This window comes from Melanerpes formicivorus, unplaced genomic scaffold (assembly GCF_026170545.1).
Source record: "Melanerpes formicivorus ecotype bairdi unplaced genomic scaffold, bMelFor1.0.p_v2 SCAF_1, whole genome shotgun sequence".
Lineage (NCBI taxonomy): Eukaryota > Metazoa > Chordata > Aves > Piciformes > Picidae > Melanerpes > Melanerpes formicivorus.
In genome coordinates, this window is record NW_027142353.1 from 68,156,623 (window position 1) to 68,177,407 (window position 20,785).

Genomic DNA, 20,785 nt, shown 5'->3' on the forward strand with positions numbered 1-20,785 from the left:
GACCTGGGCTGGAGAATGCCCAGTTTTAGGGCTTGTTTCTAGGTGCAAGAGGCAAAGAGCAAAACACCACTTCTGGGCTGTTCAGGGCTGTTTTATGATTGCATCAAAACAGTGCAAGCAGCAGTACTCTAGTGTGGGACTCTCTCACAACAGGGCTGCTCACCCCAGCCCATTCTACCCTTTCTTGCAAGCTTTGCAAGCAAAATAAGAGGAAAAACAAAGAAAAAAGCCTTGCTCTTGTCCCTAACCCTGTGGGATCAGGTCTTCTGTAACCTTCAAGCAGCCCTGGGAACACTCCCATCAGCTCCTGCTCCCACAGCCATGGCAATGCTTTCTATGTCTCTGTTGTGGCAGCTGAGGGGGAAAAACATCGATTGGATTTCACCGGCGTGAGATTAATCGTCCTCCTGCATTTCCAACCAGCTTTTTCCACCATGGGTAAAGCCTTGGCATTAATAGTTAAAATTCTTGAGATTGTTCTCTGTTTTAATTAGCAAGTGGAAAACTCCCTGGCCTGTGCCAGGTGGAAAAAAAGTCCTTAAGATCAAAGTGGGCTCTAATTCACATTTCTGCTTGCCACGTTCAAAGGAGTCCACTGGAAAAATAAATGTCATGTTTGATGGGGATGGAAGGACAAAATCCATCAGCTGAGTGCGTGCTGTGCTGCATCCCAAGTGAAACAACCCCATGTCAACGTGGCCAAAGGCAAGGGGAAGCACTGAGTGATTTTGCCAGTACATCCATGATGGCAATTTTAGGCTCCTTATGGGGGGAACAAAATCCCCTTGCCTCAAGTATTGCTGCAGATGTATCTGCATCAGGATCTTCTGCTAAAAACAGTACATGAAACTCTCTAGCTCAGAGGAAAGTGTTGAATTCTCCTGTTGAGTCCTCAATGAAATGGGAGAACAGGGTGAGCAGGGTGGCTCAGTTGTGAGCAGGGTGGCTCAGCTTGGTAGTGCATCAGACCCTTAATGGGAAGGTTGTGAGTTCAAGCCTGCAGTGGGCAATAGTGTCCTCCCTGCTCTAGTTATGAGGTCTGTGGCAACAGGTTGGACTCGATGATCTTTGAGGCCTCTTCCAACCTTAGGAATACTGAATAGTCCAACGAGCCTTTGTTTTGCAGAAAGAGGTGACTTAATGGAATGAAGCTGGAGGTGGGGAGATTCAGGCTGGAGGTGAGGAGGAAGTTCTTCCCCATGAGAGTGGTGAAGCCCTGGAATGGGTTGTCCAGGGAGGTGGTTTGGGCCCCGACCCTGGAGGTGTTTAAGCCCAGGCTGGACGAGGCTCTGGCCAGGCTGATCTAGTGTGGGGTGTCCCTGTCCATGGCAGGGGGGTTGGAACTAGATGATCCTTGTGGTCCCTTTCAACCCTGAATGATACTATGATACTATGACTTATGAGACATCCTCCCTCAAACTGAGTCACCTGCAAGTACCCTCCAGTGCTGGAATCACCTGGGTACAGAGTGAGGAGTGAAGTGAGAATGCTGGCCAGCGTGATGAAGGACTCACTGCTTAGAAACATGAATCTGGAAATGGAAACCACAGGTAAGTATTTAGGCACAAAGCTGTGGCCTCAAAATTACTTAGCAGGCCCCAGCTAGATTTACCTACAGAGTGCCCTCTTCCTGGTCCTGTTTCTTCTGCATCCTGACAAGGACTCATCACTCTGATGCTGATGCAGAGAGCCTGGGCTCTGCCTCCAAACTCTCTTAAGAGTAATTATGGAAAACAACCCTAGAGAAAGTAAAAGCTCCGTTTCAGCACCACTGATTTTTCTCTCTTTCTTCTCATGTCTTGTCGCTGCACATCCACCCCAAGACAACTTGCCCAGAAATGTTTTCCCCTGGTGGATTTGGAAGAGGGCATTTTCACAACAGCTGTCCTGAATTCTTAGCTTGCCAAGCACAGGGGGGAGCTCAGACCACAAACCTCTGCCTAAGCTGTCACCAAGCATCCAGAACCCCTTCCCACATTATTCAACAAAGGCAAAGCAAGGGAAGGAAGGGAAACTCTTAAAGGAGAAGGGGACCAACCTAAAAAGTTTTCTCCAAATTATTTTTGTGCTGCCTGGGAAGGTGGTGGAGTCACCATCCCTGGAAGTGTTTAAGAAGAACCTGGATGTGGCACTTGGTGCCATGGTTTAGTTGATCAGATGGTGCTGGGTGATAGGTTGGACTGGATGATCTCAAAGGTCTTTTCCAACCTGGTGAATTCTCTACTCTGTAAGTTATTGTCATTGAAAAGTTATGAGGAACATGGAGCTTCCTGAACACACCAACACAAACTTGTACTTTCTGAAAGCAGCTTTGTCTGGAGACATGTCAGCCTGGCAAGGTCCCTCTGCAGAGCCCTTCTACCCTCTAGCAGATCAACACCTGCTCCTAACTTGCAAGCTTACTAATGGTGGACTCAATCCCCTCATCCAGACAATGAATGAAGATATGGAATAGGACTGGGCCCAGCGCTGATCCTCACTGATGTCTCCTGATTAACGACGACGCAGACAAAAAGTCACTTTTTCCAGGAGCAACTGTTTATTATTGGGAAGGACATTAGGGCTTTATCTTTTTGTTCTCTTAGGTACACTTGATCTTAATAAAAATAATTTAAAGTTTTAAAATTCCTCTTATACTACATGAAAACAACTCCAAACAGGGACTCTGGATTTTGGAAGCAAGAAAACATACGACAAGACCTCGTGTTTAGCTGCTGAGATGTAGCACTTGGATTTTCTTGGAGACTCATACAGGGAAACAATCACAATTGTCATTCCAGTGAAGAAAATTATTCCACCTATAAAATGCCCTGAAGGCTGAGAATGGCATAGAGTTACACTAGAAAGTGATCATAGTATAGTGTGTGAGTAATAACATATTACTTAAAATATATAACTTCTCAGACTTTACAACATCAAGTATTTTAGAGCACGTTCCAGTGACTACAAACCTACTGTGATCCTGTTGAAGTTCTTGCAGAATCAACATTTATTTCCCTCCCTCAGAGGAATTTCAATGTATTTTAAGCAATAAAACATTGCATACAAAGTAGCTTGCAGGACTTTTCTTCACACCAGCTTGGATGACTGCTCTTTCACAGAACGAAGCACCTGTCGTAACAGTGGTAAAAGCATCCCTGTTACAGTAGCTGAAGAAGCAGATCTTGTGCACAGATTGGTACAGCTTTGATGACCTCCCTGTAAGTCTGATAAAAATGACTGCATGTCCAGCAATAAGGAATTAAACTAACAGGAATTAAAATGTGCTTAAGGCTGGGGTGGGATTACAGTGTGATGAGACAAAGACTCTAGCAATTAATCCAATTCATTCTATCTGACAAAGACTTTCAATGAAACACTGATTTCTTTTCTCTTTTCCTTCTTGATACACATGCAACCTACTGCACTTCCCATTCCCTGACTCTTTTCAGCTGATTGTGAATATAGTTCACCTTTTCATTAAGTTGTAGGGGAACAAACACCATTCACCATCACCTGAATGGATTCTACTATAAAAAAAGCCCCCTTAGAGCAAAACAAAACAAAACAAAAAACAACAACAACAACAAAAAGCCAACCAGTTAGCATGCCAGGGTCTCACTTAGGTCACCAACTCTTCATCTGCAGAAATACACAGGGCAAAAATGAGATGGAATACGTGTAGCAGTTATTCGCATCAAGAGCCAGATCACATTGGATGTAACTGTCCCGGCTGTGGCTAGCTGATGGGCTGAGGGAAAAACCACTCTTCATGGAGCAGAAGGAAAAAATCCTATTAATATGATAGTCAAACCCATTCTCTTGTAACAGTCTAACCTCAGGGTCAGTTCCCTGTCAAAGGACATGCTGGAAATGCTGGCTGGCGTCGCAGCTTGACGACCGGCTCGATGCCATCTGAAGCGACAATGTCAAGCCCTTTAAAAACAAACATTTAAGCTCAGTGTATTTTGGGGCATTTGTTTCTTCTGGTAGTCGTTGTTTTGTTCTTGGCTTTTCTTTTTGTGTTTTTGTAGCTGTCTGCTGTTTCCAGCACCATCTCAGAGGCTGGAACGTTTCATTCCTTCCTCCGCTGGTTTTGTCCTTTTCCACTTGGCAGACATTGGCCACCACACCCCGCGGCTCCTCACGGCGCAGCTGGCACTGGCACCGCTGCCTTGTTTTCCTAGTCTGTTATCTGTATTGCCAGTGGGATTTACAGCCCTGGAATGTGATTTCTCAATTAATATGCATTTTCTTTTCCTAAGGAATGCCTTATTGTGCAGCCACAGCTGTAGGAAACTACTGTGATGTTGACACAGTGAGTGGGCAGTGGCTGTCTTGAGATTAATCAGTGACAATTTGGAGAGCCAAGGAGGCACTTTCACCTGACTGTAACAGCTTACAGATCAGGTAAAACTGTGGACCTGTACTATGTCATTTGTCTGTCTTTGCAAAATTAAGAATTCCTTTTAGTTTTACCAAGAAACATTCTGTTGGCAGGGGCTACAGAATTTTTTGGGACATGATGATGCACATTTATGTTTCACTTCTCTTCTCTAAATACCTTACTCATTTGTTTAATTCATTCAGGAATCTACCACACTGTCAACCAGCTACAGAAACCCACAAATATTCTCGGTGTGCAGAAGGGGCTTAATCACTTAGCCACCCTCTCCTGTGAAGTTGCAGTATTTTTTGATTGGTAAAAAGCATTTCTCATTGAAACAATACTGAAGTGGAGCCCAAAGCCCCCTCCTTAGGTAAGACTGTTAGTTAACTTTGTGTGACAAAATGCCGATCACATTCAAGGACAAGATGTACTGCTGCTCTCAGGACTGCTCCAGCGGTAGGTCTGGCGGTACCACAGTGTATCTTGGGTCAAGCTTAGGTGTGAAATCCTTGAAGTTCTTAGATGCTTCGGTACCAAATACATCTAAAACTTTCCTGTTCATGAGAGCAAACCTGAAAAAGAGGAGTCAGGAGAGAGTCAGCAGATTGTTAACTTACTTCTGGATAAAAACCCAGACCTTCTAGCAGCCTTCCAGTACCTGAGAGAGGCCTAGGAGAAAGCTGGGGAGAGACTTTGTACAAGGGCCTGCGGTGACAAGACGAGAGGGGATGGACTGAGGCTAGAAGACCCAAGTGTGAAACACAGTTGTATCGGTGTTACAATTTATTTCCATGTCCTTAGACTTGAAAATTGTTGAGTGAAAGACCTATGAAATGTCAAGAATCTGCCTCTACTGAGAGAGTGTCAACATTGCTATTGCAGAGATTTACTTCAGATAAAATAAATGAGCAGAATAGGATTTCTTTCCTCTCCTCTCTTTCAACTAAAGCCATCTTAGGATTAGCACGAGAGGGCAAAATGCAGCCAAAATTGAACATCTGGAGTGACATCATCCCCCATATCATGTTTGTACAGCCTCAGAGGTTGCCTGCAGACTGCCTCCAGGCATCTCGAGGAAAGCTTCCCACTATGTCTAGCAATTTATTCAGTCACCTCGTGTCCAGCTAAGAGTGTACTGTGCCATGGGGAGGGCAGATTCAATATGCTCCAGGGACTGCCCTCTGATTTCACTTCTGTTCTTACAGTCTGGGGAGCTCACTGTCACGACAAACTTTACCATTTATAATCCCATTCCACATCAAGATTTGGATGCCTTGTTTCTGCCACATACTACATCAGTAAAACAGTGTACCCTTCACTAAATCATACTGCAGTGTACATTTATGGTTATTATAACCAGTGAAAATCTTTCACTAGCTTTCCATGAAAAATAATTCCTGTCCCAGCTGAAACAGACCTCTGATCAAAAACTACTGCATCTTCAAGGTATTTGTAGGAAGTACTCTGACATTTCTAGTGATGCCTTTAAACATGCAGTAACAGCATGCTGTGGATCAAGGCACACAGCAAGTGATGTCTTCAACCTGTTCAGTTGTTCACCAGATTCTTCATATTCCACTGAAAACTGAAAGCATTTCACCCTCCAAAGGTAAAAATGCTTTCAAGTAAAACATTCATCTGCTAAACGCTCTTAGTGAAGATTCTGCTTCTGTCACTAGGCTAAACGGGTTGGTGTCGCTTCAGCAGCAAACTTCAAGTGGATTGGAAACCATTTGAAAGAATAGAATAGAATAGAATAGAATAGAATAGAATAGAATAGAATAGAATAGAATAGAATTAACCAGGTTGGAAAAGACCTTTGAGATCAAGTCCAACCTATCACCCAACACCATCTGATTGACTAAACCATGGCACCAAGTGCCTCATCCAGGCTCTTCCTAAACACCTCCACTGATGGTGACTCCACCACCTCCCTGGGCAGCACATCCCAATGGCCAATCTCTCTTTCTATGAAGAATTTCTTCCTAACATCCAGCCTAAACCTCCCCTGGTGCAGCTTGAGACTGCATCCTCTTGTTCTGGTGCTGGCCGTAAACACTCAGGAAATTAGTCCTTATATACTGCTACTGTTGATAACTAATGAGCTAGAAAGGTGAATGTGATCAATGCTGTGACTGACAAGCCATGAGACAGCACTGGTTACATACCTGCCCTTTGTTAGTCGTAAAAGAAATTTCCAGTACGATGGCCTCAAGTTCTGAACTTCCATGACAGCCTGCAAGGAAAGCATTCTGTCAGACCCAGGGGACAGCGTCAGGCAAAAGGTTCATCTGCTACAGCATGCTGCCAAAAGCACTCAAAGGATAGTTATAGAAATAAACACAGAGGTATTTCAATTAAAACAGAAAATGATCTCATGATTCATGAACCAAAGTAGCTGTGAGCCAAGGTCCAGCACCGCCAGCAGACAAACCACTCACAGCTCAAGCTGATGCTCTGTATGATCACCACCAGCACAAAGGGATGCTCCCAGAAGACTCTCTTTCAAAAGTGGTGGCAATTAACTTAGCTCTCACTTCAGACAAAGCAACAATAGTCCTCATTATTTCTACATACATGATTTTGCATGTGTGGCTGCCAAACTGACCTGCTATTTTATCCTCCACTCGCTGCACTCTGGGATCTGCCATTTCTTGCAGTCAGTCATCCTCATATTTCATCTTACCTCTCCTAAGTAACCTCATATAACCAAACTTTTTGTCTCCTCCCTATTCTATTACTTTTCCAGGTCACTTATGAATATAGTGAGTAACAACCATATCAGCATAGGCCCCTTTGCTAATTCCCCCTTCCTTCATCCCTGCTAAACCCAGCAATTTATTTCTAGCCTTGGATTCCTTTTCCAATTAGTGAGTAATGAAAAACCTTTCCTCTTTTCTCATATGAACTTTATTTCTGTTAGCCTGATACATATATAGCCTGATTTGCCAATAGTAATTGGGAGGTTTCAATGCTGCAGACCTTCAGGCACATCCCAAGCTCTAAAATATCAGTTTCACTTTGATGTTAATACTAGAATGAGAGAGATTCCAAATGTATGGCAGCCATGAGCAGGAGGAGTTGAACTGTCCTGCTAAGCACAAGGCAGTAGAAGCCTGCTTTAAGGGCATTTTGTAGTCTCTTTATTGAGGGGTACAGAAAATACATATAGTTATGAACATCCAGAAACCATTTAGTGGCATGTTACAGCAGAAGATCTATACATGGAGAGATGCAGTGGAACAGTAATTTGAGTCCCACTGAAGAAGAGCTTTTCTCACTGTTGCAGCCAATAAAGGGACTGAGGGTGAAGGCATGTAATTACTTGGAATGTGCAAAAGATGATAACTACAGCTTGTTTCAAACATAAAAGTTCACATTTTGCTACTCATTTTTGCAGACACATTCAAGCAGGCAATGTGAATTCAAGCTAGCTGAAAGTAAGAACTATTAGTTGATTTCAAAAAGCCTAAAATATTACAACATATTGTTTGTCTCCTTGACTGAGAGTCTGGACACGCTGTTAGGAAAGCCGACGCACTCATGTTAGTTTTCTCCTGAAGTGCCTTTTGAGATCTTTTCCAAAGGATTCAGTGCTTTGTGTAAGACATTCAGCTATAAGCATAGGAGGAATTTGAGCCCAAAAGTGACTTCCCCACTGTGACACTCAAAAGCAGGCTGCAGGAGCCCTGATTCACAGCATCTTGCTGGAATCCCTGTAACACTGTAGCCCTGTGCTCCTCGATTCCATTCAACGTTTGACTCGGAGAACGTTGTGTTGTGTTAGAAGGGAATATACTCACTGCCTGAAAGCATATTGCTGTAGAAAAGGCATAGATGAGGCTGTCTGCATGAGGAAAATAGGGAACCTTCCCTGCTTCGATGCCTTTGAAATACATAGTCTATAAAAACAAACAAGAAACCATAAATACAACAAAACAAACAGCACAGCTTGTCATTTTTTCTTTCTCTTACCTTTTCAAGGCAATATGGCAACATTACTAACATTTGCTCACATACTCTGGTGTATGCCCACATATGTGACTGTGAGAGAGCTTATGGAAGCTATCCATGATGAATAGAGCAAGAGGCTATCAATGTGTAAACCAGGACACGACAAAAGCTTGAGTGCTAAAAAAGGGTAGGACAGAGCCGAAGGACAAGAAAGGGAAAGTTTGCTACGTTAAATTCTTCATTTTAAGGAGCAAACGAACAATGCAATGACTATTTCAACAAAGTGAATATTCACTGTGCTTAAACAGCTTGAAATCACATACTTTCCTTTCTGAGAAAACATCTAAAGTTTATTTTCCTGAGCACAGCTTGCCCTTCCAAAGCAGCACACGCCTCTTTGGTCAGTTACCCTTGGCTTGAGTAAGATGAGGAAAGCAGTTAAGAGAGAAAAAAACAGAAAAGAAGGATAGAAAAGACAAAGAAAGAACACACAGCACTTTCCTTATTTCATTGCAGCCACAATGTCTCAAAGGCCAGAAAAAAACCATCAGCAATGCAAGACAGTATTGATTTTTTTACAACTAGTATTCTAAGCCAGGATGGGTAACTCGGATGTTACACAAGCAATATGTGAACTACCTTCAGAGCTTGATCTAGCATTACAAGCAGCAAGAACAGACTAAAACTTCCCTTCTTATGTTTAATTTTATGCTTTAAAAAGTTCCTTCTCTTTATATTCTTTCAAATGGATTCTGCTGAATAGAATACAGAATACAGAATTAACCAGGCTGGAAAAGACCTTTGAGATCATTGAGTCCAGCCTATCACCCAGCACCTTCTAATCAACTAAACCATGGCACCAAGTGCCTCACCCAGGCTCTTTTCAAACACTTCCAATGATGGTGGCTCCACCACCTCCCTGGGCAGCACATTCCAATGACCAATCTCTCTTTCTGTGAAGAGCTTCTTCCTAACATCCAGCCTAAGCCTCCCCTGGCACAGCTTGAGACTGTGTCCTCTCATTCTGTCACAGGTTGCCTGGAAGAAGAGACCAACCCCCACCTGGCTACAGCCTCCCTTCAGGTAGCTGTAGAGAGCAATAAGGGCTGCTCTGGTAATGGTGGTAGACAAATATCACTAGGGAAGGAGGCCAGGAGGCCCTTGAGGCCTGCTCTGTGATTCAGGGATGATGCACAATAAGAGAATGCTCTCAACTTATCCAGCAGGGAAATAGCCATGACCAAGTCCCAGCTTCATGGAAAAATCACAGTAAGAAATCAAAAGCTGGTGAGCAAAGTAAAATAAATACACCCAGATTCTACAGAGTTGGTTTTCCTTTTCCCCTGAGCTCCTAATCTGAACAAGTTCATAGAAATATTTCAAGCCTGAAAAATAGTAATTAGAATGAAGTTCACTGCAAAGCTGGGAATCCAATCAGCTGCAGCATGCTGACAAACAATTCCGGCTACAGACTACAACCTAAGCTATTCTCAGTTATCTTAGACTGATGAATGCCAAAATTAGGGAACAAAGGCAGGAAGTCAAGCTGTAGCCTTTGGCAATAAATCTGCAATTAAGGCCTAGTTTTGATTTATGTTTCTGGCGAAATAGGCATTCTTGGAACTCTCAGATTGAACAACTGCAAAAGCTACAAAGCAAAGGGCTATCAGGAGACTGAAAAAATTCATGGAAATGCATGTGGAAAGCAGTGGATGAAGGACAAATGAGTTACAGAAAAGAAAAGAAGAAAGGAAAGAGACCATAGAGCAGCACTGCCTCTTGGCACACTCATGCTGAAACACACCACCACTGCACAACTTGGTAGTGCGTGGGAACAGTCTGACAAGGCCTCTGAAGCTCCTTTTCTTGCTTTGAGTCATAGATGAAATGAAGAGATCTGTTATCAGGATAATACCTTACCTCTACTAATTTGGATGCCAGGTACATAGAGATATTGGTACTTTTGTAAAACATCATAGAAATTCCTGCTAGACACCCTGTAACAATTAGAAAATGAGAGCATTGTTAAGGTTGTGATTTATTGCTGCTGTTGCAGTCTGTCAGCTAAGAGCCACCGCCTAAGATTATGATTTCAGTCGCTGCAACAAAGTTCAGGGATCTTCCTCTGCTGCCCATCAAAGTAAGGTTTATATCATTACAAAAAGGAGTTTTGAAACACTGAAGTAAATCTCTAGTCCAGTGCTTAGGAGCACAGCATCAAACTTCCTCTCTCACTCCACAAGGAAGAGAGAGCTCTGAGTTCCAATTCAGGGTACATGCAGCATCAGACAAATGTCATGGCAAAAGAGTCCTCCTTTGGAACCTGTGGAGCCCACCCTTACAAGTGTGTATTCTGCCACATATGGAAGGTTCAGTATTTCAACCTTGCATCTCCAGAGTTGGAAAACAAAGGACAAGTTCACATTTGTACAAGCAATTATTGCTGTCTCTAAGGCTGATGGTTGAACTCTCATCATTTGACAACATTTGCCTTACAGTTTTAGTTGCAGCTTTGTATTTGAAGCTACCTGAAACATGGGTGTCACTTTGACACAGACTCCATGTACACAGTCCTATTTTCACCCCAGAAGTCTGAAAAGGGAATGAAAGGACAAACAAGAAAAACATTTGCAGAGTCCCTAGAGAGGCAATGCAAACTTCTTGTCACAGACTCACCAGCTACAAGCGCATGAAGCTCATCATCTAGGTTTCGCACCCACCGCAGGAAACAACTTGTACCCTGCAGGAGAAGAGAGAGCAGGGTTAGCCCTAGGTATTTCTCTTTCACAACACATTGACTGGAGATACTCCTCTGCAAGCCAGTGAATGTAGCATGCAGCATGAATTAAGAGTGCAGAGTGATAACACCCACAATCCACAGTACCTGAGACATTTCAATGTTTTCATGTACAGTTTACCATGACCATTTCATTCCAAATCAAAGAGCAGATCTAATTTGGAGACCTATCTCACTCCAAAACCAATCTTGAATTGATAATGTCCTGGTTTCAGTTATAACAGAACTAATTTTGTTTGGTGTTTGTTTATTTTTCAGCTCAGTCTCCAGGTGCAGTTTCTGAAGTGAACACCACAGCTCTGCAGACACTCTCTGCTTCTAGGAGCGATAGTGCTTGATGCTTAGTTACTACCATGGACTGGTATGCAGAAAGGCTCTTGCTTGTACTGCTCCTGTGCAGATTAAGGTCACTCCTGTATCTTTTTCACTGTGTTGAGCGTGCAGCAAGAGGCTGCAGCTGCACGGAGGAGCAGGCAGGACAAGTGACCCTACATACGTCGTATTTGGTAGAAAGCTGAGGGATCACCAGGGCTAAGCCCCTGCTTCAACAGCTGGTGTCCGAGGAGGACTCTGTCCACTCCACCTTCAGTCCCAATTTGAGCATTCCTGAATCCATCTCCAGAATCCAGCTCCTGAATGCAATTCCCACCTGCTGCTGAGTCCAGTCTGGAACTTCCCCAGTGCTGGTCCATAGCATCAGTGGTGATGGTGATGCAGCTGCCACCAGGGGCCTGGGGTCAATACTGGGTTTGTATAGATCTGTATATATTTCACTTTATTGTTACTCTTTCACTAAAGCTGTTTCAGTTTCTTTTCCAGTCCCTAAGTCCTTCTCCCTATTGCCTCTTTAGGAAGAGAGAGGGGTTAGCAGAGGGGGTCTGTCACTCATCCAGCAGCCAGTCCAGCCTTAACCTCGACACGTAACATCTCCATTTGCTGTAGCTGTCCAGACTTTGCCATGGTGAGGTCTGTTTTCAGGTGCACACCAAACACATTGAGATTTTTCCATATATCCAAAAAATTCTGGAACCAGGAAAACACATCAATCTACAAAGTTAAACTGCATATGACTAAAAGACACAGTGAAAGACACAATGACTGTTTGCTGACACAGACCACAGTACACAGCTGTTGAGGCCAGAATATATGCAAGGAACTGTGGCTTAGGCTGCATTAGAACATCTTTGATTTGGATGACTGCAGGTTGCCAAATGATCCAGATTGTTCCACAGCTGCCTCACCCTCTGCATGTTTTGGAAGTCCATATTCTCTCTCCAATTTCTGTACATTTCTGTTTGCTTCTAAATGGTTCAAGTTCTGCTTAGTTAGACCCAGCCCAGTGCTGATGGCACTGAGAGGCCATTGTATAATTCAGTGTGACAGACTGCTGGTGTCCACTTTGAGGTACCTGTGCGAGTCTCGACACTTCTCATGTACCCTTCTCAAAGAACCAAAGACTGGAATATGACTATGGATATGTTGGAACATGAAGATGTTGGAAGGGACCACTGGAGACCACCTGGTCCAGCCTGAAGCAGGTTGAATTAGGGCAGGTAGTTCAGGAACTTGTTGAGTTCTGAGCATCTCCAAGAATGGAGATTACACAGCCTCACCAGCCATCCTGTCTCAGTCTTTGGCCCCCCTCACAGGAAAACTATTTCCCTGTATTTCTTAGGACTCTCCTGTATTTCAGCTTGTACCCATTGCCATTCATTCTGACACTGCACACAACCAAGAGGTGTAAGTAGCAATAGAACCTCCCCTGAGCCTTTTTGTTCTCACAGAGCATATGATTCAGTCCTCTAATCATCTTGGTGGGCTTCAGGTGAACTCACCACTCTTGGAAACACAATGAAACAAAAAGAAGCAACATCTGCATCCCACAATGGACACTGCATCACAGATGGGATCTCCCTTTCAAAATACATTCCTTGCAAAGCCACTGCCACTCTGCAGTTAAGAGACCATTCTAGTAAACTTACCTACTAGTAAACTAACTGAAAAACGGAAGCCAGGCTACCACAGCCAACTTAATCTCTGCAAACCTGTGTTTGCTGACACCAACTAACAGTAAGAGGAACAAAAAATATCAAGAGCATGGCTACTCCAATCCTACAATGGCATTTTAGGCTGCTTTGAGGGCCAAGATGGACATTTTAAAAAGCAGCTCATAATTCAGTGTCTTTGGGTTTAAAATGCATCCAACACTTAATCTTTCTGACTGTGGTCTAATCTTTTGGAGTGACTCAAACCCCTGCTGCCTTACATGCTTATTTCTAACTGGAAGAAAAACGATGCCACCCAAATTGTGGCAGTTATAGAGCACAAACAATAACAGAAAGCAGAATCACAGAAACATAGAAACATTAATGTTGGAAAAGACCTTTTAAGATCATTGAATCCAACCATGAGCCTAAAGCTACCAAATCCATCACTAAGCCATGTCACTAAGCACCACAGCTACATGACTTTTAGCTACTTTCAGGCATGGTGACTCCACTACTTCCCTGGGCAGCCTGTTCCAGGGCATGAGAACCTTTTTGGGGAAGACATTTTTCCAATGGCCAATCTAACCCTTCCCTGGCACAACTCGAGGCCATTTCCTCTGGTCCCATCACTTCTAACTAGGGAGAAGAGCTGGATCCCTACCTCACTACAAATTTCTTGCAGGTAGTAGCAGAGAGCAATGAGGTCTCCCCTCAGCCTCCTTTTCTACAGACTAAACATCCTCGGTTCTCTCAGCCACTCTGCACAGGACTTGCTCTCTAGACCCCCACCAGCTTCACTGCACCTCAATGTCTGTCTTGTAGAGAGGCTCCCAAAACTGAACACAGTACTGGAGGTGCCACCTCACCAGAGCCAAGTACCTACTTACAAGACTGAACAAAAACTGCATTGCCAGATAAACTCTGAACAGTCCAGCTGCACTTGGCCATCAAATATTTGTAACTCTGCAGCCTTACAAATCTTGTCCCTCAATCTGACTGCTAATCAAGTGAAAGCTTTCTAGCTTACAAGTATCACTTGGGCTGTTTTGATTCTCGGTGAAGTGCTGTTTATGCTGAGTAACACAGGATGAGCTTCACTTTGCAGAGCAAGTATAATGGTAGTTAAAAGTGACATGTGTGATTAAGAATACCAATGTGCAAAAGCCACTTCAGCACTGCACTAGGCAATATATTCTCCCTCAGGGTATGTGCTTTGCCACACTTGCTTTTGGCATGAATAAACACAACTTCATTCATTCCAGCAATGCTGTGTGAATGCATATCACCCTGCAACCTAGCACCTTGCAACGTCGGAGAAGGACAGACATCCAGGTGGCAAGGGCAGTGTCTCCTCAGATGCATATGATGTATGCTCTCTAATCTCCAGTTACTTAGTGCCAAGTAAGAATTCTGGATATTTGAGCCCCAAAAATCTGCAAATGGCTTCCCTTTGGCAATGCTGGTGCTGCTACTGCAGCCACTGCTGGCCTGCACCAGAAACAGTGTGGCCAGCAGCAGCAGGGAAGTCATTCTGCCCCTGTACTCAGCACTGCTTAGGCCACACCTTGAGTACTGTGTCCAGTTCTGGGGCCCTCAATTTAAGAAGGACATTCAGACACTTGAAAGTGTCCAGAGAAGGACAGTGAGGCTGGGGAGAGGTCTGGAGCACAGCCCTGTGAGGAGAGGCTGAGGGAGCTGGGGTTGCTTAGCCTGCAGAAGAGGAGGCCCAGGGGAGACCTTCTTGCTCTCTACAACTACCTGAAGGGAGGTTGTAGCCAGGTGGGGGTTGGTCTCTTCTTCCAGGCAACCAGCACCAGAACAAGAGGACACAGTCTCAGGCTGTGCCAGGGGAAGATTAGGCTGGAGGTGAGGAGAAAGTTCTTCCTAGAAAGAGTAATTAGCCATTGAAATGTGCTGCCCAGGGAGGTGGTGGAGTCACCATCCCTGGAGGTGTTCAAGAAAGGATTTGATGTGTCACTTGAAGCCGTGGTTTACTTAGTCCTGAGGTGTTGGGTGACAGGTTGGACTTGATGATCTCTGAGGTCTTTTCCAACCTTATTGATTCTGTGATTCTACACCGGTGTCTATGCTAAAATGGTTTTGTGTAACATCGTTGCTTTGATATCTGAATTCACGTTCTCTGAAGTACTCCCTATCTCCACATCTTGATAACATGCTGCAAAATCCATTTGGTTTATTCAGAAACAATCAAAAACCCACACAGAATGGAAGCTTGGTTTCCTATGTGCAGTTTGATCACTGCAATGCTACAGAATTTGTCCCTGCTGTGCTGCAGCAAACAGCAAGCAGCTGAACTTTGCAGCTCTTCATGTTCTGAAAAGCAGAATAAACCCCACACATCCCTCATTTCTGTATTTTAGGAGCTTACTTTGTATATACTGACAAAAGATCCCAGAAAAGCTCCAAGCTGGAAATTTTCCTTGCTGTAGAAGAGGGGAAGTATCTGGGATGGCTTTGTAAACAGATGCCAGAAGGCGGATGGAATCCGAAGGCAACACTGGATCAGGTAACCGATGCTAAACATCCTAATGAAGCCCTAGAGAAGAGAAAGAAATGTTTTGTGGTGAGAAACCATGAAATCAGAAGAAGAGAAAACATCCACTGAAGTAATTAGTTTTGACACTGAGCAGATCAAAAGCCACTCTGCAGACACAATGCAAAATGCATCCCCGTGCATCGGTGTCTGTCGAAATCAAGATCTGTTGTGCTGGGGTTTTTCCCTAATTCCCCTGTAAAGCAAGAAAGGCAATAAAATCAGACAACTGACTCTTCTCTAGTTCCATGAACACATGAAAGGTCTCAAGGGACCAACTCCATTTCTCTCCTGCTCTGAAATTCTGTGCTTTGAAACAGCCCTGATGACTTAGTTTCCAGGTTACTGACCAGCTTTTGACCACAAATGGGTACAAAGAGGAAAGCAATGCAGCGGAAAAAAAGAGCACTTCTGCACTCAAATGTCAAGAGAAAGCACCAAAGGAGGAGAACTCCACAAAAAATACATTTCAGAGTGTGTGAGAATTAGAAATAGAGCTGGATGGTTTGGCATGGGCTCAACCAAACTGGAGGCTGAGCGCTGCCTGCAACAAGAGAAAGAGTGAAACTGGAAGAGAGGTTATGTGCAGAGCTACTCAGTAAGGGTAACGCAGCTTCCTATGATTTTTTCCTTACTGCTTCACCTTGGATACAAATCTGCTTTTGTACAGCACATCACAAAACCACACAGATTTTTCTTTCCAAATTCTTCTCCCCAGTTTCTTATAAATTCCTCCACAGCCTCTTCTCATTATTCTTACCCTATGGCTGAACTCCTCTAATCATTCCAAACAAAATCTATCCATTTTTCAGCTGGAAGATGCCTTACCTGAAAACTACCTGCACACTCCCTATCGGCAAATGAGGCAGGCACCAATTGCTCCTGGTTACTGTAGCAGCTCAGTGGATACTCAGAGACACCAGAACATTCCAGTTAAAGCAACAACTAGCAGAGACTTTGATTCAGCAACCTTTCAAACACAGCAACTCAAAAACGTTTTGCCTCCTACAGAACTTTTTAATGCATCATAAAGCTTATAAAACTGTATTGTGGTTAAACACCCAGCAGTAACCTCCTCCTGAAGCAATCACTCTCCCTGCTGCTCAAGCAGTGGTTTATGAGAACCAAGTGGAAGAAAATACATTGCATCACCCAGTAGCTAGGGATGAAAAATGTCCACTACTTCCTCTGCTACACTTAAAGCTATGCAGATGATAAGTACTGGAGAGCTAGAGAGCCAGGGTTTTCTGACAGAACCATGAAAATGCCCAGCCAAAGGTGTGCAAGGAAGGCAGGGATGTAAATGCACTGTGGATTTTGTGCAGTTAAACTGTCACAATTAAGATGAATGTATATTCACCCCTAAAATGACAAGGATTACATTACCAGGTGTCATTATATGAAGAGCAAGCCCTGAACCCAGCAGCTGTGAACAAAGCCAAAAGCATGAGAGCAAGCAATGGTACAGTGTGTTTGGCATTTTTTCACCCATCTGCAGGAAAAGTAACTCTGATGGGATAAGGAACAGTGCATTAAGGGAACTTTAATTCCAGCTAGAAACACCTCAAACATACTTGATTGGGCAATGAGGCTGGTGAAGGGTTTGGAGGCCATGTCACATAAGCAGTGGCTGAGGAAACTGGGTTTGTTTAATCTGGAGAAGGCTAAGATCTCACTGCTCCCTACAGCTGCCTGAAAGGAGGCTGTAGTGAGGTTGGTGTTGGTCTCTTCTCCCAAGTAACTAGCAATAGGATGAAAGGAAATGCACAGAAGTTGTGTCAGGAGAAGTTCAGGTTGGATATTAGGAACAATTTCTTTACTGACAGAGTGGTGAGGCATTGGAACACGCTGCTCAGGCAGGTGGTGGAGTCACCATCCCTGGAGGTACTCAAGAAGAGTGTAAATGTGGCACTTTGAGATAAACTTTAGTGGTCATGGTAGCTGGGTTACATTTAGACTCAAAGACCTTAAAGGTGTCTTAAAATTGCACCAAATGCACCACATTTATCTATTTAGCTCATTAAACCAACAGGTGAATCTACATCACGCCTGTAGGTGCTTTCTCAGAGCCAAAGAAAGTTGCCCATCTTAACATCAATGCACAATACTGTAATTTTAACCTTCCATAAGAAGGCCTCAAACGATGCCAGGGATAGAAAACACTGCAGTACACAGAGGATACTACAACACAAGCGAGCAAGGAAAGCTCTGCCAAGTGCCATTTCTCCAGAGATTCTGAGTTGCTATGCTGATCAGCCAGAAGCAGCAGCACAGCGAAAGCATGGATCTGCAAAAGCCATTCAGTGCACATTCTTTTTCTCCTTCCACACACCACCCCCCTGCTTTGGAGAAACAGGTTTCTTAAAAAGTTAATAACACAGTCCAGATACCAGCTGTAACTCAAATTCAGAAAAGCAAGTGCCAAAGGCATCCTGGCCTGCATCAGGAACAGTGTGGCCAGCAGGGAGGTCATTCTGCTCTGTGCTCAGCACTGCTTAGGCCACACCTTGAGTCCTGTGTCCAGTTCTGGGGCCCCCAGTTTAAGAAGGACATTGAGATACTTGAATGTGTCCAGAGAAGGGCAAAGAGGCTGGGGAGAGGTCCCAAGCACAGCCCTATGAGGAGAGGCTGAGGGAGCTGGGGTTGCTTAGCCTGGAGAATAAGAGGCTCAGGGGAGTCCTTATTGCTCTCTACAACTAACTACCTGAAGGGAGGTTGTAGCCAGGTGGGGGTTGGTCTCTTCTTCCAGGCAACCAGCACCAGAACAAGAGGACACAGTCTCAAGCTGTGCCAGGGGAAGTTTAGGCTGGAGGTGAGGAGAAAGTTCTTCCAAGAAAGAGTAATTGGCCATTGGAATGTGCTGCCCAGGGAGGTGGTGGAATCACCATCCCTGGAGGTGTTCAAGAGGGGACTGGATGTGGCACTTGGAGCTATGGTTTAGTTATTCCTGAGGTGTTGGGTGATAGGTTGGACTTTGATGATCTCTGAGGTCTTTTCCAACCTTATTGATTCTGTGATTCTAAGTGTGTGCACACAAGCAGAGCTCAGCAACGTGCCGAACTCAGCCAACGTGTTGCAATACATTGGGAACTAGTTAAGATATCTTTAAGATATTTGAGATTTGTTTGGGGTGTACAGTAGTCCATGCTCCTTCAAGAGAGAGAATCAGAGACTATAATGATGATTCCTTTCAATCATCCTAGTCATTAGGTAGGTCATGAGGGTTATCTGCTGGCATCTGCAGCATCAGCAGAAAAACTGGACAACTGGACTCCTGCTGCTGGCTACCATCTCCTCGTTGCAATAGAGCAGAAACCAGCAGAGGGAAAAGATTTCACTGCTTCTGGTACTTCTTCCCACACATTTACAAACCTAAAGCATTTGAAGTATTTAAAATATGAAGGGCAGCCTAAGAAATCAGGTGGAGTGATTACTAAAGGTTACATAAAAGCCATCCCAGATTATGTTAACCAGCTCATGTGCAATTAAACATGGAGCAGGAGTGAGAAAGCATGCAATGACAATTAAAGCACAGACATGATAATGAGGAGACAAGATGCTCAAGGGTAAGGGAAAATACAGGACAGCAGGAAGTTTTGGCAATAAGATCACAAGCAGATTTGAAAGCTCCCTTACAGATCTGGAATTCCAAAGGCATGCTCAAACCATGTCAGCTGAGAGTTTATTACTGATTGACTCCAGGAACAACCATAGAGAGAACTGAGAACTTTTTAGGAATGCTGGATCTTTAAAAATCCAAATACATCAAAATAAAATCTTTCACTCATTGTAATGTACAGAAGCAAAAAGTCACAGAAAAGGCAGGAAATTCAAAGAGCTGGCTGCCACTCCAGTGATATTCTCATGATTATATTACTCTAGTCAAAAATACAATAAAGTGCCACACAGGGCTGGTATGAAGTCTAGCTGAAATGCACAACAGCTTCCTCTGAAGAGAGAACAGCCTCATCAATTTGCATTTCATTTAGTTGTTAGTTTTAGTCAGGTCAAGACCTGATTCAGCTCCACTATCAGCAGTGTTTTCTTCTTCCCTCATCCAGTTTCAAGGGTATATGACATCTGAACAAACTAATGCTGAATAAAGCATTAAGCAGGACTCCTGAATGTCTGCATTTTGAATTTCCTGTTGGTTTCATCATTAACACATCTTCCTACTCCTCTGAAAAAGGACAGGGAGAGCTGTGTAAGGACAGTTAACTGTGACCTGAAGAACCCATAATCTGGAATCAGATTTGGGACACTTCACTTGAGTGACTCAACAAGACTAATTCCCATTTCCCAGAAACACAGAACTGTCAGGGGTGGAAGGCACCCCAAGGATCATCTAGCTCCAACCCCCCCTGCCATGGGCAGGGACAGACTCCACTAGACCAGGTTGCCCAGACTGGGTTGACATTTTCTTGGTCACCTTTCTATTTTAAATGCACTTCAAGCTCATTATATTCCCTACTGGTCAGATCATCTCTCTCTTTACCCATGAAGTCTCACACTTGTTCTTCCAGCAGATTAGGATGGTTTTCCATGGAGAAGAGGCATCAGTTCCATTATGAGTACTCAAGAGAAACCTTTCCTTGTGGTTCTGACCACGCTTGTAAAATAATACAGTGCTACAAGGGTGCTTCTAGATTTGACTGCTGAGCATGCACACAGAATGTGTAAGGACTTTCTGTGAGATTAATAAATGAGGTCGGGAAGCAATTCCAGACTAACAGTGGTTAACAGCCAGTTACTGAAAAATATGCCTGGGTAATGAAAGACAGCACTTGATGTAAAAGTGCATCTGACACTGGCAAGGCATCCATGTAGTGAAAAAATGCACACTAGGAGACAATACCATCAACAGAGCCTGGAAATGCAGCACACCAACACATAAAATCACTGCTGCTTCATTTTATCTTTGTTTTGAAGTTAGCCTTCACTGCAGTCTTGGACACTGATTTTGAAGGCCAGACACTGGTATCTCTGTTGTTTGGTTTGGAAGGGAGAATAGACTAGACCAGAATAGAATAGAAATAAGTATAGAATAGAAATAAGTATAGAATAGAAATAAGAATAGAATAGAATAGAATAGAATAGAATAGAATAGAATAGAATAGACCAGA

General features: G+C 43.7%; 1 protein-coding gene across 3 annotated transcripts in view; it reads right to left on the reverse strand.

Annotated features, from left to right (window-relative positions):
• Positions 1 to 2,522: 2,522 nt before the first annotated feature.
• The window catches only part of TMEM135 (transmembrane protein 135), a 190,664-nt gene continuing 172,401 nt past the window's right edge, over positions 2,523 to 20,785 (reverse strand). For all 3 annotated transcript variants that reach the window (XM_068145853.1, XM_068145875.1, XM_068145864.1), the window contains exons 10-15: positions 15,498 to 15,665; positions 11,000 to 11,063; positions 10,244 to 10,320; positions 8,173 to 8,271; positions 6,538 to 6,605; positions 2,523 to 4,941 (exon numbers count right to left, since the gene is read on the reverse strand). In XM_068145853.1, coding sequence (XP_068001954.1) covers positions 4,809 to 4,941; positions 6,538 to 6,605; positions 8,173 to 8,271; positions 10,244 to 10,320; positions 11,000 to 11,063; positions 15,498 to 15,665 — 609 coding nt within the window. In that variant the 3' untranslated portion in view covers positions 2,523 to 4,808. The remainder of the gene's footprint in view (positions 4,942 to 6,537; positions 6,606 to 8,172; positions 8,272 to 10,243; positions 10,321 to 10,999; positions 11,064 to 15,497; positions 15,666 to 20,785) is intronic.